This window comes from Pristiophorus japonicus, chromosome 24, assembly GCF_044704955.1.
Source record: "Pristiophorus japonicus isolate sPriJap1 chromosome 24, sPriJap1.hap1, whole genome shotgun sequence".
In the NCBI taxonomy this organism is placed as follows: domain Eukaryota; kingdom Metazoa; phylum Chordata; class Chondrichthyes; family Pristiophoridae; genus Pristiophorus; species Pristiophorus japonicus.
In genome coordinates this window covers 1,622,630-1,636,118 of record NC_092000.1, presented here as the reverse complement: position 1 = coordinate 1,636,118, position 13,489 = coordinate 1,622,630, and the positions used below count along the sequence as shown (strand labels likewise).

General features: G+C 55.4%; 2 protein-coding genes and 1 long non-coding RNA gene across 5 annotated transcripts in view; 2 read left to right on the top strand and 1 right to left on the bottom strand.

Annotated features, from left to right (window-relative positions):
- s1pr2 (sphingosine-1-phosphate receptor 2) overlaps positions 1-3,967 on the top strand; it is an 84,590-nt gene extending 80,623 nt beyond the window's left edge. For both annotated transcript variants that reach the window (XM_070867108.1, XM_070867107.1), the window contains exon 2: positions 478-3,967. In XM_070867108.1, the coding sequence (XP_070723209.1) occupies positions 507-1,724 (1,218 nt within the window). In that variant the 5' untranslated portion in view covers positions 478-506 and the 3' untranslated portion in view covers positions 1,725-3,967. The remainder of the gene's footprint in view (positions 1-477) is intronic.
- yju2b (YJU2 splicing factor homolog B) overlaps positions 1-13,489 on the top strand; it is a 117,163-nt gene that overhangs the window by 80,665 nt on the left and 23,009 nt on the right. The window lies entirely within an intron of this gene.
- The window catches only part of LOC139237873 (uncharacterized), a 257,619-nt gene that overhangs the window by 238,373 nt on the left and 5,757 nt on the right, over positions 1-13,489 (bottom strand). The window lies entirely within an intron of this gene.

The window sequence follows — 13,489 nt, the reverse complement described above, 5'->3', positions numbered from 1 at the left end:
GCTCGAGGGGCCATATGGTCTACTCCTGCTCCTATTTCTTATGTTATGAGCTGTGTGGCTGGAGCAGATACGGTCCTGGGAATTCTGTCTGTGGCTCAGCTTTCCACGTTGCCAGCAGCCTGGGGCGAGGTCACCTCCCCGGACTGACGAGGGAGAGATTGCGAAGTGTTCCTCGTGCTGTCGTTCCCTGCCGCTTGCATTTGTCTTTAATGTTGGACCTCCTGCTGGTGTGTTGAGAATGGGCTCTGTCTCCGGGATGAACTGTTCCAACCATTCCCTCCTCCGCCCAGGATCCTGCAGCTTCGCCAGGAACTGCTGTGCACTTTCCAGTATCCAGTGAGGCCGATTCACATTCCAATCTACCCAGACAATGACTTGCCCATACTCTCTCTCACTCTGCCTTTCCTACAGTGTGGCCTGTATTGTGACATTTGTTTATCACAACCATTACTAACCCATCTTTGTTGATTCTTGCAGGTAATTGAGAGCAATGAGTGCAGATCTACATGAAGTTTATACTTTGGAGTCATTCCATACCTGCGGGCCTCGAACCTTTGGCTGATAGAGGTGTGAAGAGGAGGAGCCATTATGCCCTTGAGGAAATCAACTACCGACTGCAGCCAGAGACTTTTGTAGAAATGGATGGGAGGTCTAATCCATGCACTGAGTCCACCAGTTCCTTTACCAATTACTACAACAAAGATTTAATACATTTTCATTATAACCAATCTGGGAAGCTTCAGGACCCCAAGTACAAGTCCCAGGAGCTGAGTGTTGATTCTGTTCTCTTTATCATTCTGTGTTCTTTCATCATCCTTGAAAACCTCCTGGTCTTGGTGGCCATCTGCAGATATAAGAAGTTCCACTCGGCCATGTTTTACTTCATTGGGAACTTGGCGCTGTCCGACCTGCTTGCGGGCGTCGCTTACATCGTCAACATTGTCTTTTCGGGGGGCCGCACCATGACACTAACCCCGCTGCAGTGGTATTTCCGGGAGGGCACCATGTTTGTTGCGTTATCAGCATCCGTCCTCAGTCTGTTGGCCATCGCCATTGAGCGGCACGCTGCCATCGTCAAGGTCAAACTCTACAGCAGCGACAAGAACAGTCGGATGTGCCTGCTGATCGGAAGTTGTTGGATCGCCTCGGTGCTGCTGGGCGGGCTGCCTGTCATGGGCTGGAACTGCCTGTGCCACCCGAGCAGCTGTTCCACCGTGCTCCCTCTTTTCTCCAAGAAATACATTCTGTTTTGTATCTCCATCTTCAGCGTCATCCTCCTGTCCATCGTCATCCTTTACGTGCGGATCTATCTCATCGTGCGATCCAGCCACTGTGAGACTGCGGCCCCACAGACCTTGGCGCTGCTGAAGACGGTGACAATCGTGCTGGGAGTGTTCATCGTTTGCTGGGCGCCCACCTTCATCATCTTACTGCTGGACTTTGCCTACGACGGCAGCGATTGCAAGATCCTGTATGAAGCACAATATTTCCTGGGCCTGGCGACCCTCAACTCTGCCATGAACCCCATCATCTACACACTGAGGAGCCGGGACATGCGTAGGGCCTTTGTCCGCGTCCTGTGCTGCTGCACCATGATGGAGAAGAAGGGCCGGATGGAGAGCTGCTTCCCGAGTCTACGCCACCCCAGCACTTTAGACCGGTCCTACCACAAACACGAGGCCCCAGACTCGCCCATGATGCCGGAGTGTACGACATGTGTGTGAATACCTGTGGGGCCTGATGGTGGGGAACATTGCAACACGCACCATCAACACACGCACTCCACACACTCACCCACCACACAGACACACGTCCTGGATCCATCCCTGAGCCCCAAGGGTCTGATGGTGGAGCTGCTGTCCCGAGGGAACTTTCTGTCCAGCAAACAGTGGGCGAGTTTCATGCCACGCCCAATCTGCTCGCTTCTCACGCACGGCACCTGGCAACTGACCAGTGGGATTTATTTTTGTCACCATGGAAACAATTTGACACCAGCCAATCTGAAAGGAACCCGAAATGTCTCATCGTTCAGCTGGACCAAAGTCTCTTGGAGTTAGCACGTGGGCCGAGCAAGCTGGGAACCTGCCCCGTCAGTGACTGGCAGTGCTGAACAACAGAGGCTCGGTGTGCTCCCAGTCACTGGGCACAGACCATCTTTCCATGTACCTGTTACTGCCATTTTATAATGCTGGGTGGAGGGAAGACAATAACATGTCTTTGGGGATAACAAACGCACACATCATTCAAACCATTCCAGAAGCACCTGTAACACCATCACAAACTCTGCTCTTTCTCATCCCACGAGTGTTGTACCCAGACCCCCCCCAAATACACGGTGCAGTGTCCAGTGATGCCCCGTGCCCGTAGTGATGCCAACAGCACCAGGGGTCATCCTTCCAGTCATCCCAGCACGTCAGAAACAGACATGATGGAGCAGAGTTTCTGTGGCCCAGGTCTGGTTATGGTCCTATCGCCCTGGCAACAGGCATGACTGACACATTGAGCAAAGAATCAGTCGCATGAAGGGAGTAGATAAATGACGCGTTCCTGCGGGCCAATCACAGATTTAACATTTTAATATTTTAATCATCATATTTTAAATGCTACGTCAAACGTCAGTTAGAACCAGGTTTGTTTTTACAGTTCTGTAGTTGGGGCATAGCTTGCTGCTTTTGCCTCGATCCCTCTCGTTCGTACAATTATCGTCTCTCCGGCTCAATATCTATTTTATGTCGGCACATTTGGTGATTAGTTTCCACGGGATCTCTCTGCTCTGGACATTTCATTCAGTGAACACCTGCAAACCACTGAGTAGAGAGACTTGTGTTGTGGGACTTTGCAACAGCCTCAGCCCTGATCTAAAACTGGCACAGCAGCGGGCACTTAACATGGCAGATTGAACCCACCAGTGTCAGTCAATCCCAGACACACTCTGCGTACGAGAGTCATTCCCAAACACAGTCCCTGTCTCTGTACCAGAGTCATTCCCAAACACAGTCCCTGTCTCTGTACCAGAGTCATTTCCCAAACACAGTCCCTGTCTCTGTACCAGAGTCATTCCCAAACACGGTCCCTGTCTCTGTACCAGAGTCAATCCCAAACACAGTCCCTGTCTCTGTACCAGAGTCAATCCCAAACACAGTCCCTGTCTCTGTACCAGAGTCAATCTCAAACACAGTCCCTGTCTCTGCACCAGAGTCAATCCCAAACACGGTCCCTGTCTCTGTACCAGAGTCAATCCCAAACACGGTCCCTGTCTCTGTACCAGAGTCAATCCCAAACACGGTCCCTGTCTCTGTACTCTCGTCAGTCATTCCCCAAACTGGGTGAGGTTTCCAGTGGAGGTCTGACCCTGTATTTCAGGGGAGGGGAGGTCTGGTTACATTGACTGCCCTAGACTCGCTCACCATCTGCCTTGAGCCACCCCTTGTTCTGATTGAACAGTGGCCAGTCCAGTGATGGCAAAGGCTGCATTTTGCCATTACATATGTTGGAATTGCCTTTCATGTAAAAAATAATGCAGTGTAAATGTAAAGGTTTTAAGGAGCTGTGTTGCCTTCATTTCGAGTGATGCAGGCAGTGCAACAATTGGTCAGTCTTTAAAGAGCCTGGCTATGTTACCCATGGCAACAGGCACTGGGCAGCAGTGGCAATGGCATCCCATGCATTCTCCGCAGTGACACTGGTTGGGAAGGATTTACAGAGAATGTCCCAGGTGTACACATCCGCTGGTGTCTTGGAGACTGCCAATGAGATGGGCTGTCCCTTTAAATGAAGGTAAAATAAAGTTTGTTGTGTAGTTTAAATGTTTGAGTGGAACACTACAGCTAAAGCCAGCGTTTAATGGCTGAATGTTTAATGTGTATAAAACAATGTACAGAGTTCAATTATAGAACAGTAAATGGTACGCCAAGTTCTCAGTCACTGAGAATTAACCACCTGAAAATAAAACCTTCTCAAAAAGCAAGTCCAGCCTTGTTTTTGGTCTCTGGGGTCTGGGGTCAGTGCTGCTCCAATGGAAAGTTCACGGACAGAGTTTGTGATTCTTCAACGGGGCTGGTGAGGAGAGGGATCAAAACGAATCATTTGGAGTCTGGCCCGGTGTCCTGCACACGCTGCACAGGGAGTGAGGTTGGAGTTGGGTCGCGTTTGACACTGACAGTCGTTGTACATTGTGCCTTATAAACGCTCTCTCGCTCTCTCCCCCCGTGCTGCTGTTCCCAAGCCGTCGGCTCCCGATAGTCAGAGCTGGGAATCAATTTAAGGCACAAACCCTGGAACCACACCGAGTGCTGCTTGAAACAGCGAAGGGAGGCGCGATCAGTTAGCACGTGTAACATCCATCAAACTGTGCAAGTATTGGGGGGTGAATCAGACAGCGTGTGCGTGGGTGTCTATCTCACACAATCAACACTTCCTCGGAAGCAATGACTCAATTTGATGCAAACAGCCCAGAGGAAATTTAATTGCAGAGCTGCAGCCCTGATGATACTCCTTCTGATGTCTCACTGCCTCGTAGTTTGGAACCCTGAAATTGCATTAAAAATTAAAAATCATTTCACTTTTAATTGCAGCACTTTGAGAGCGAGAAGGGGAAAGACAGACGGCGGCTGGTTGATCGGACCGCATTAGAAAGAGCTTCAGCACGTTGCCCATCCGCAGTCACTGTTGTAATTCCGAAACCTCAGCAGACAATTTTTACACAGCAAGCTCCCACAACAGCAATGTGCCAATGACCAGATCATCTGTTTTAGTGATGCTGGCAGAAAGGACTGTATCGATGGCTGTGCGATCTTTTACATCCAAATGAGAGAGCACACGAGGCCTCGGTTTAATGTCTCATCCAAAAAATGGCACTTCCTACAGTGCAGCGCTCCCTCAGTACTGCCCTTCCGACAGTGCAGCGCTCCCTCAGTACTGCCCTTCCGACAGTGCGGCACTCCCTCAGTACTGCCCTTCCGACAGTGCGGCACTCCCTCAGTACTGCCCTTCCGACAGTGCAGCGCTCCCTCAGTACTGCCCTTCCGACAGTGCGGCACTCCCTCAGTACTGCCCTTCCGACAATGCAGCACTCCCTCAGTACTGCCCTTCCGATAGTGCGGCACTCCCTCAGTACTGCCCTTCCGACAGTGCGGCACTCCCTCAGTATTGCCCTTCCGACAGTGCAGCACTCCCTCAGTACTGCCTCTCCGACAGTGCAGTACTCCCTCAGTACTGCCCCTCCGACAGTGCAGCACTCCCTCAGTACTGCCTCTCCGACAGTGCAGCACTCCCTCAGTACTGCCCCTCCGACAGTGCAGCGCTCCCTCAGTACTGCCCTTCCGACAGTGCGGCACTCCCGCAGTACTGCCCCTCCGACAGTGCAGCGCTCCCTCAGTACTGCCCCTCCGATAGTGCGGCACTCCCTCAGTACTGCTTCTCCGACAGTGCAGCGCTCCCTCAGTACTGCCCCTCCGATAGTGCGGCACTCCCTCAGTACTGCCCCTCCGACAGTGCGACACTCCCTCAGTACTGCCCCTCCGACAGTACAGTCCGCCCTGTGGCCCCCCCCCCGTGTCCCCGTGTCCCCCTCCCCCGGTGCTCTCTGTGCCCCCTCCCCCGGTGCTCTCTGTGCCCCCTCCCCCGGTGCTCTCTGTGCCCCCTCCCCCGGCGCTCCCTGTGCCCCCCCTCCCCCGGCGCTCTCTGTGCCCCCTCCCCCGGCGCTCTCTGTGCCCCCCCCTCCTCCGGTGCTCCCTGTGCCCCCCTCCCCTGGTGCTCCCTGTGCCCCCCCTCCCCTGGTGCTCCCTGTGCCCCCCTCCCCCGGCGCTCCCTGTGCCCCCCTCCCCCGGCGCTCCCTGTGCCCCCTCCCCCGGTGCTCCCTGTGCCCCCTCCCCCAGCGCTCCCTGTGCCCCCTCCCCCGGTGCTCTCTGTGGCCCCCTCCCCCGGCGCTCTCTGTGCCCCCTCCCCCGGCGCTCTCTGTGCCCCCTCCCCCGGTGCTCTCTGTGCCCCCTCGCCCGGTGCTCCCTGTGCCCCCTCCCCCGGTGCTCCCTGTGCGAGGCTGATCCGAGAGATGGAAAGGCACAGTTACAAATATTGTGCCGAGGGAGCAGCACCTGGATGTGACGGAGCCGCTGGTGTCTGTGAGCGGGAAAGGCCCAGACTTTAAAATAGGAAGTGAGTGAGTGAAAGGGGTTAAATGCCAACAGCTGACTCACTGTTTGACTCTCTCTGTCAGACAGCTGCGTGCTTTAGAATTCCCTGAGGTCAGGTTCCTGGGCCGTGATAATTTGAATCTTCAGTTACTTTGCTGAACTCGGAAGCTGTACGTTTGGACAGGTTCAGGCTGGATTGTAATCCCCTAAAACAAACCTCATTTCTCTCCTCACTCCACTCTTGTTAGTGAGAGTGCCCAAAGTCAGATTAGAATTTAACAAACTCCAAATGCACCCTGTCTGTCAGGTGGCACCTGGACCCAGAGCCAAGGGGTGAGAAGCTGAGATAAATCAGTGGATGAGAATCGTGCGGATTGTCGGAGGGAGGGAGCTCAGGGGGTTGAAGTATGAGACAACAACAGCCTGCATTAACATAAAATATGTTAACAAGTGGAAATGGGTGGGGAGCCACTGAGGGAGGAGGAGAGCTATCAGAAACCTGGTCAAGCAGGGGCTCAGGGAGGGAGCTCCAGAGTGGGCCCAAGGCAGCTTAAGGGCAGAGTGAGAGAGCTGGGGACAGGCAGAGAGAGAGGGAGAGAGCTGGGGACAGGCAGAGAGAGAGGGAGAGAGCTGGGGACAGGCAGAGAGAGAGGGAGAGAGCTGGGGACAGGCAGAGAGAGGGAGAGAGCTGGGGACAGGGCGGGAGAGAGGGAGAGAGCTGGGAACAGGCAGAGAGAGAGGGACAGGCAGAGAGAGAGAGAGGGGCAGAGAGAGAGGGAGAGAGCTGGGAACAGGCAGAGAGAGAGGGAGAGAGCTGGGGACAGGCAGAGAGAGAGGGAGAGAGCTGGGAACAGGCAGAGAGAGAGGGAGAGAGCTGGGGACAGGGCGGGAGAGAGCTGGGGACAGGCAGAGAGAGAGGGACAGGCAGAGAGAGAGGGAGAGAGCTGGGGACAGGCAGAGAGAGAGGGAGAGAGCTGGGGACAGGCAGAGAGAGAGGGGCAGAGAGAGAGGGAGAGAGCTGGGGACAGGCAGAGAGAGAGGGAGAGAGCTGGGGACAGGGCGGGAGAGAGGGAGAGAGCTGGGGACAGGCAGAGAGACAGGGACAGGGAAGGAGAGAGAGAGAGAGCTGGGGACAGGCAGAGAGAGAGGGAGAGAGCTGGGAACAGGCAGAGAGAGAGGGAGAGAGCTGGGAACGGCGGGAGAGAGGGAGAGAGCTGGGAACAGGGCGGGAGAGAGGGACAGAGCTGGGAACAGGGCGGGAGAGAGGGAGAGAGCTGGGAACAGGGCGGGAGAGAGGGAGAGAGCTGGGGACAGGCAGAGAGAGAGGGAGAGAGCTGGGAACAGGCAGAGAGAGAGGGAGAGAGCTGGGAACGGCGGGAGAGAGGGAGAGAGCTGGGAACAGGGCGGGAGAGAGGGAGAGAGCTGGGGACAGGCAGAGAGGGAGAGAGCTGGGAACAGGGCGGGAGAGAGGGAGAGAGCTGGGAACAGGGCGGGAGAGAGGGAGAGAGCTGGGGACAGGCAGAGAGGGAGAGAGCTGGGGACAGGGCGGGAGAGAAAGCTGGGGATGGAGAGGGAGAGAGAGAGAGAGAGAGAGAGAGCGTGAGCTGGGGACGGGGCAGGGCTGAGGAGGTCGCAGAGTTTGATGGGTTGGGAGAGGGGAGCTAATGTAGGTTAGCAAACATGAGGGTGATGGGTGAGCCGGATTTAGTCTGGAGCAGGAGATGGACAAGTTGGAGTTTGTGGAAGATGGGAGGCCAGCGAGGAGGGCGTTGGAGTCAGGAGGTGACGAGAGCATGGGCGAGGGTTTGAGTGATAGAAGAGCAGAGGCAGGTAATTAATACTGGTGGGCAGAGCAAGTCAGGCAGCTGCACTTATAGTCACAATCTTCGAGATGAAGAATTCTACGAGCCCTTGACATGGAAGATGTTGGATGGTAGGAGCACGAAGAGTTTGTTGGATAATGTTCAGGAGGAGCATGAGACAAAAGCTCAGATACAAAGAAAGATTGCAAAAGAGATAGAGCTCGGCTATTTAACAAGCGTGGCCTGTATCCTGTCCAAATACGAAGAGGCTCCAGAAATCTGATATAATTCATCTCCTTATACAGAGCGGAGAGACTGAGGGGAGAACTCAAAATGGGAAGCTCAGGTCTCGTCAAAAAAGCTTCAACAATAGAGGAGACCCATAAACACTGGGCCCCATGCACTGACACGGGGCCCTGGGCCCTGGGCCCTGACACGGGGGTCTGGTTTGCACTGAGCTCCTAGCTTAGCTGCTCAGTCACACTGTGCTGAGCGCCGGTTCACACTGCTCCAAGCTTTTAACACTATTATCGAGAAACTGCCTGGCTCACCACCTACCTCAGCTTCTGTTTATAGACAGCCATGAATCCACTCCCTGCTGCCGCTCAATGAAAGAGACTCGAGCACTTCCTGTGAGTTTGCAGCTTTGTAAACCCCACGGTGGGGCTGCCCCTCACGTACCCCGGCTCTGCCCGAACCAGGCACTCTCCTGTTGGGTCAGCGCTGGGCGGTCACCCAGTTCCTGAGTCAATGTTCTCCCACAGGCGGCTGAGAGACACGAGCAGCTCTTCACCAGCAGGACATTATAGCCCGGGGGGGGCAGGGGGACAGACAGGGCCCAATGAGGCGGGGGGGGAGGAAACAGGGCCCAGTGGGGGGAGGGGGGGGGAAGGGACAGGGCCCAGTGAGGGAGGGAGGGGGGAGGGGGGACAGGGCCCAGTGAGGGGGGGGGGGGGAGGAAACAGGGCCCAGTGGGGGGGGGGGGGAAACAGGGCCCGGGGGGGGCGGGGGGGAACAGGGCCCAGTGGGGGGAAGGACAGGGCCCAGTGAGGGAGGGAGGCGGGGGGGGGGGGGAAGACAGGGCCCAGTGGGGGGAGGGGGAGACAGGGCCCAGTGGGGGGAGGGGGAGACAGGGCCCAGTGAGGGGGGGGGGGCCAGCGAGGTAGGGGGGGAGGGAATAGGCCGAGTTTCCGGCGAGAGGGACCGGATTGTGATGGGGGCAGGAACTCCGGTTGATTTTCTGACAGCCCAGAGGCACTGAGGCCAGATTCAGGCTGCAGCCTTTGCTCAGGATGAGGTCTGTGACCAGAACAGGCCAGCTCTCGGGCCTGGGACTTGCCGCCTCAGTTACTCTGATCAGTAATCCGGGTTTGGTCCTTTGTGTTTTATGCCGCATGGTTTGTGCTGTATTTTCTGTTCGGAGCTGCCCTGTTAACGTCCTCAGACTGAAGTCCCAGAGTTTCCCATTTGACAGCAGCGGATATTTCAGGGTTAAACCTCGAGCAACTTTGGCCATCTGCTGTTTCTGGCCCCAGCACTTGCTCTCAATCCGATACGCTCCAGTTCCCAGCCACCTGCTCAGACCCCAGGAAGCAGTGGTGGGACTGTGGGGCCCGGGGTAAGTGGGATTGGGTTACAGAGATTGCATTACTGGGTCTGTGAGCAAACTGCCCCAGCGAGAGAATAGTGCGAGCTCGACACTGACTGTGGGTTGCTCAGAGGCTGATCAGGGCCAACAGGAGGGGGCTGTACGCTTTTACATTCAAATAGCTGCACTCAAACCCAGCGCCCAGTCTGCAAGATCCAAGCACGCAATATTACTGCCCCATACTGCCAGGGAGCTCTTTCCATTCTGTCCCTCGCCCAACTCCGGTACATTGTGCAGAGTTTCCCTGCCTGTCCCTGAGGCCTCACAAGTCCTGTTTGTGATCGGGAACGCTCTGCCTGAAAGGGCATTGGGAGCAGATTCAACTTTCAAACGGGAATTGGATAAATAGTTGAAAAGGAGACATTTGCCAAGCTGTGGGGAAAGAGCAGGGCAGTGGGACTGATCGGATCGCTCTGTCACAGAACCGGTACAGGATCGAGGGGCCTCCTCCCGTGCTGTAAGATTGTCCTTTTAATTATTTGTCTACCGGATGTGAGTGACACTGGCGAGACCACACATGGCCAAACAAATAATTCCTTTGACTGACAGTGGGCCCTATCGATGGGGGTACAGTGGTTTGCTGGGCCCTATCGATGGGGGTACAGTGGTTTGCTGGGCCCTATCGATGGGGGTACAGTGGTTTGCTGGGCCCTATCTGGGGTACAGTGGTTTGCTGGGCCCTATCGATGGGGGTACAGTGGTTTGCTGGGCCCTATCGATGGGGGTACAGTGGTTTGCTGGGCCCTATCGGTGGGGGTACAGTGGTTTGCTGGGCCCTATCTGGGGTACAGTGGTTTGCTGGGCCCTATCGATGGGGGTACAGTGGTTTGCTGGGCCCTATCGGTGGGGGTACAGTGGTTTGCTGGGCCCTATCTGGGGTACAGTGGTTTGCTGGGCCCTATCGATGGGGGTACAGTAGTTTGCTGGGCCCTATCGATGGGGGTACAGTGGTTTGCTGGGCCCTATCGATGGGGGTACAGTGGTTTGCTGGGCCCTATCGATGGGGGTACAGTGGTTACTCGGCCCAGGTGTGTCTCTGAAGGACATTAGTGAACCGATTGAGTTATAACAACAATCATCCACCTTTCACTGTCATTTTACAGTGGGGGGTGTCGGGAGTGAGCATCTCACACACACACACACACAGACACACACAAATAGACACACACACACACACACACACAAATAGACACACACACACACACACACACACACACACACACAAATAGACACACACACACACAAATAGACAGACAGACACACACTACATAAACCGAGTGCGAGATTTTCCACAGCAGCTCCCCTGTCACCTTTCAGAGTTAAATGTATGCTAAATGTGGGACAGCTCTGTGCTTTAGCTGCTGGTCTGGGCCTGCACACAATCCTTTAACCTTGGAGCGTCTAGCTGAGGACTGGGGAGATCCCCCCTTCAGTACGGGATGGGTCGTGGTGCTCCGTGATGGCCATTGGGACAACACACCACACCGGCCCTTTGTCAGGTGTGAAGTGTCATGGAATAAAAGTTCCGTTTCCTTTAGATTTATACTGAAAGGACATTTTGTGATTCTGAATACGGAAACAACGTGTCATTGATATTCCAATAATAAGCATGTCACAGCGTCAAACCCTGTTATCTCGGTTCATCATAGTGAGAGATTCATACAGAGTTGCTGCACTCCCCCGTACTGACAGTGAACAGATATAAATATACCCAACTGCAAATATCAGTGCCAGCTGTGGCTCAGTGGGTCGCACTTTCGCCTCTGAGGCACAAGGTTGTGAGCACCAAAAAATCCAGGCTGACACTCCAATACAGTGCTGAGGGAGTGCTACACTGTCGGAGGGGCAGTACTGAGGGAGTGCCGCACTGTCGGAGGGGCAGTACTGAAGGAGCGCCGCACTGTCGGAGGGGCAGTACTGAGGGAGCACCGCACTGTCGGAGGGGCAGTACTGAAGGAGTGCCGCACTGTCGGAGGGGCAGTACTGAGGGAGTGCTGCACTGTTGGAGGAGCAGTACTGAGTGAGTGCCGCACTGTCGGAGGGGCAGTACTGAGGGAGTGCCGCACTGTCGGAGGGGCAGTACTGAAGGAGCGCTGCACTGTCGGAGGGGCAGTACTGAGGGAGTGCCGCACTGTTGGGGGGGCAGTACTGAGGGAGTGCCGCACTGTCGGAGGGGCAGTGCTGAGGGAGCGCCGCACTGTCGGAGAGGCAGTACTGAGGGAGCGCCGCACTGTCGGAGGGGCAGTGCTGAGGGAGCGCCGCACTGTCGGAGGGGCAGTACTGAGGGAGCGCCGCACTGTCGGAGGGGCAGTACTGAGGGAGTGCCGCACTGTCGGAGGGGCAGTACTGAGGGAGTGCCGCACTGTCGGAGGGGCTTTACTGAGGGAGTGCCGCACTGTCGGAGGGGCAGTACTAAGGGAATGCTGCACTGTCGGAGGGGCAGTACTGAGGGATCGCTGCACTGTCGGAGGGGCAGTACTGAGGGAGTGCTGCACTGTCGGAGGGGCAGTACTGAGGGAGTGCTGCACTGTCGGAGGGGCAGTACTGAGGGAGCTCCGCACTGTCGGAGGGGCAGTACTGAGGGAGCGCCGCACTGTCGGAGGGGCAGTACTGAGGGAGCTCCGCACTGTCGGAGGGGCAGTACTGAGGGAGCGCCGCACTGTCGGAGGGGCAGTACTGAGGGAGCTCCGCACTGTCGGAGGGGCAGTACTGAGGGAGCTCCGCACTGTCGGAGGGGTAGTACTGAGGGAGCGCCGCACTGTCGGGGGGGGGGCAGTGCTGAGGGAGTGCTACACTGTCGGAGGTGCTGTCTTTCAGATGAGACGTTAAACTGAGGCCCCGTCTGCTCTCTCAGGTGGACGTAAAAGATCCCACGGCTACTATTTCGAAGAAGAGCAGGAGAGTTATCCTTAGTGTCCTGGGGCCAATATATATTCCTCTTTCAATGTAACAAAATAACCCAGATTATCCGGTCATTATCACGTTGCTGTGTGTGGGAGCTTGCTGTGCGCAAATTGGCTGCCGCGTTTCCCACATTACAACAGTGACTACACTGCAAAAGTACTTCATTGGCTATAAAGCACTTTGAGACATCCGGTGGTCGTGAAAGGCGCTATATAAATGCAAGTTTTCTTTCTAAAATAAATATCACATTTAGTATACCTGTTATATCAGAGCGCAGAATCCCCATTAGAGTGAGGTGCAGGATCACAACTTGATCAATCAGTCAATGATGGATGTCTGATCAGACGTCCCACCGGTGACACATCTGTGATGTGTGGGCTGTCGGCAGAACAAACAGCAGAATGGAGCTCGGTGATGTGTGTGACCAGCAGCGCGCTGCAGTGCGCTATAGATGGCAAGGCTATCATCATCATTGGCAGTCCCTCGGAATCGAGGAAGACTTGCTTCCACTCTTAGTGAGTCCTTAGGTGGCTGAACAGTCCAATACGAGAGCCACAGTCCTTGTCACAGGTGGGATAGATAGTCGTTGAGGGTAAGGGAGGGTGGGACTGGTTTGCCGCACGCTCCTTCCGCTGCCTGCGCTTGGTTTCTGCATGTTCTCGGTGACGAGACTTGAGGTGCTCAGTGCCCTCCCGGATGCACTTCCTCCACTTTGGGCGGTCTTTGGCCAGGGACTCCCGGGTGTCGCTGGGTCCCAGGTAACTGTGCTGCAGGCTGCCCTGCCTGACAGTGAATGGGGTCTCTGTGCTGGGTACAGGTCCCAGACACCCCTGCCCAAACAGTAAAACCCTCACTGGGATCACACCTGACTCAATACCACCACCTACTGGATTTAAAGCCACAATGCTGCAACACTTCTCGATGTTTATTATCACGGAGTGACTCCTGCCAAAGAACACAAAGCATTCTGTGCATAACTGTCGGGTCCTAAATTTAAAAAATAA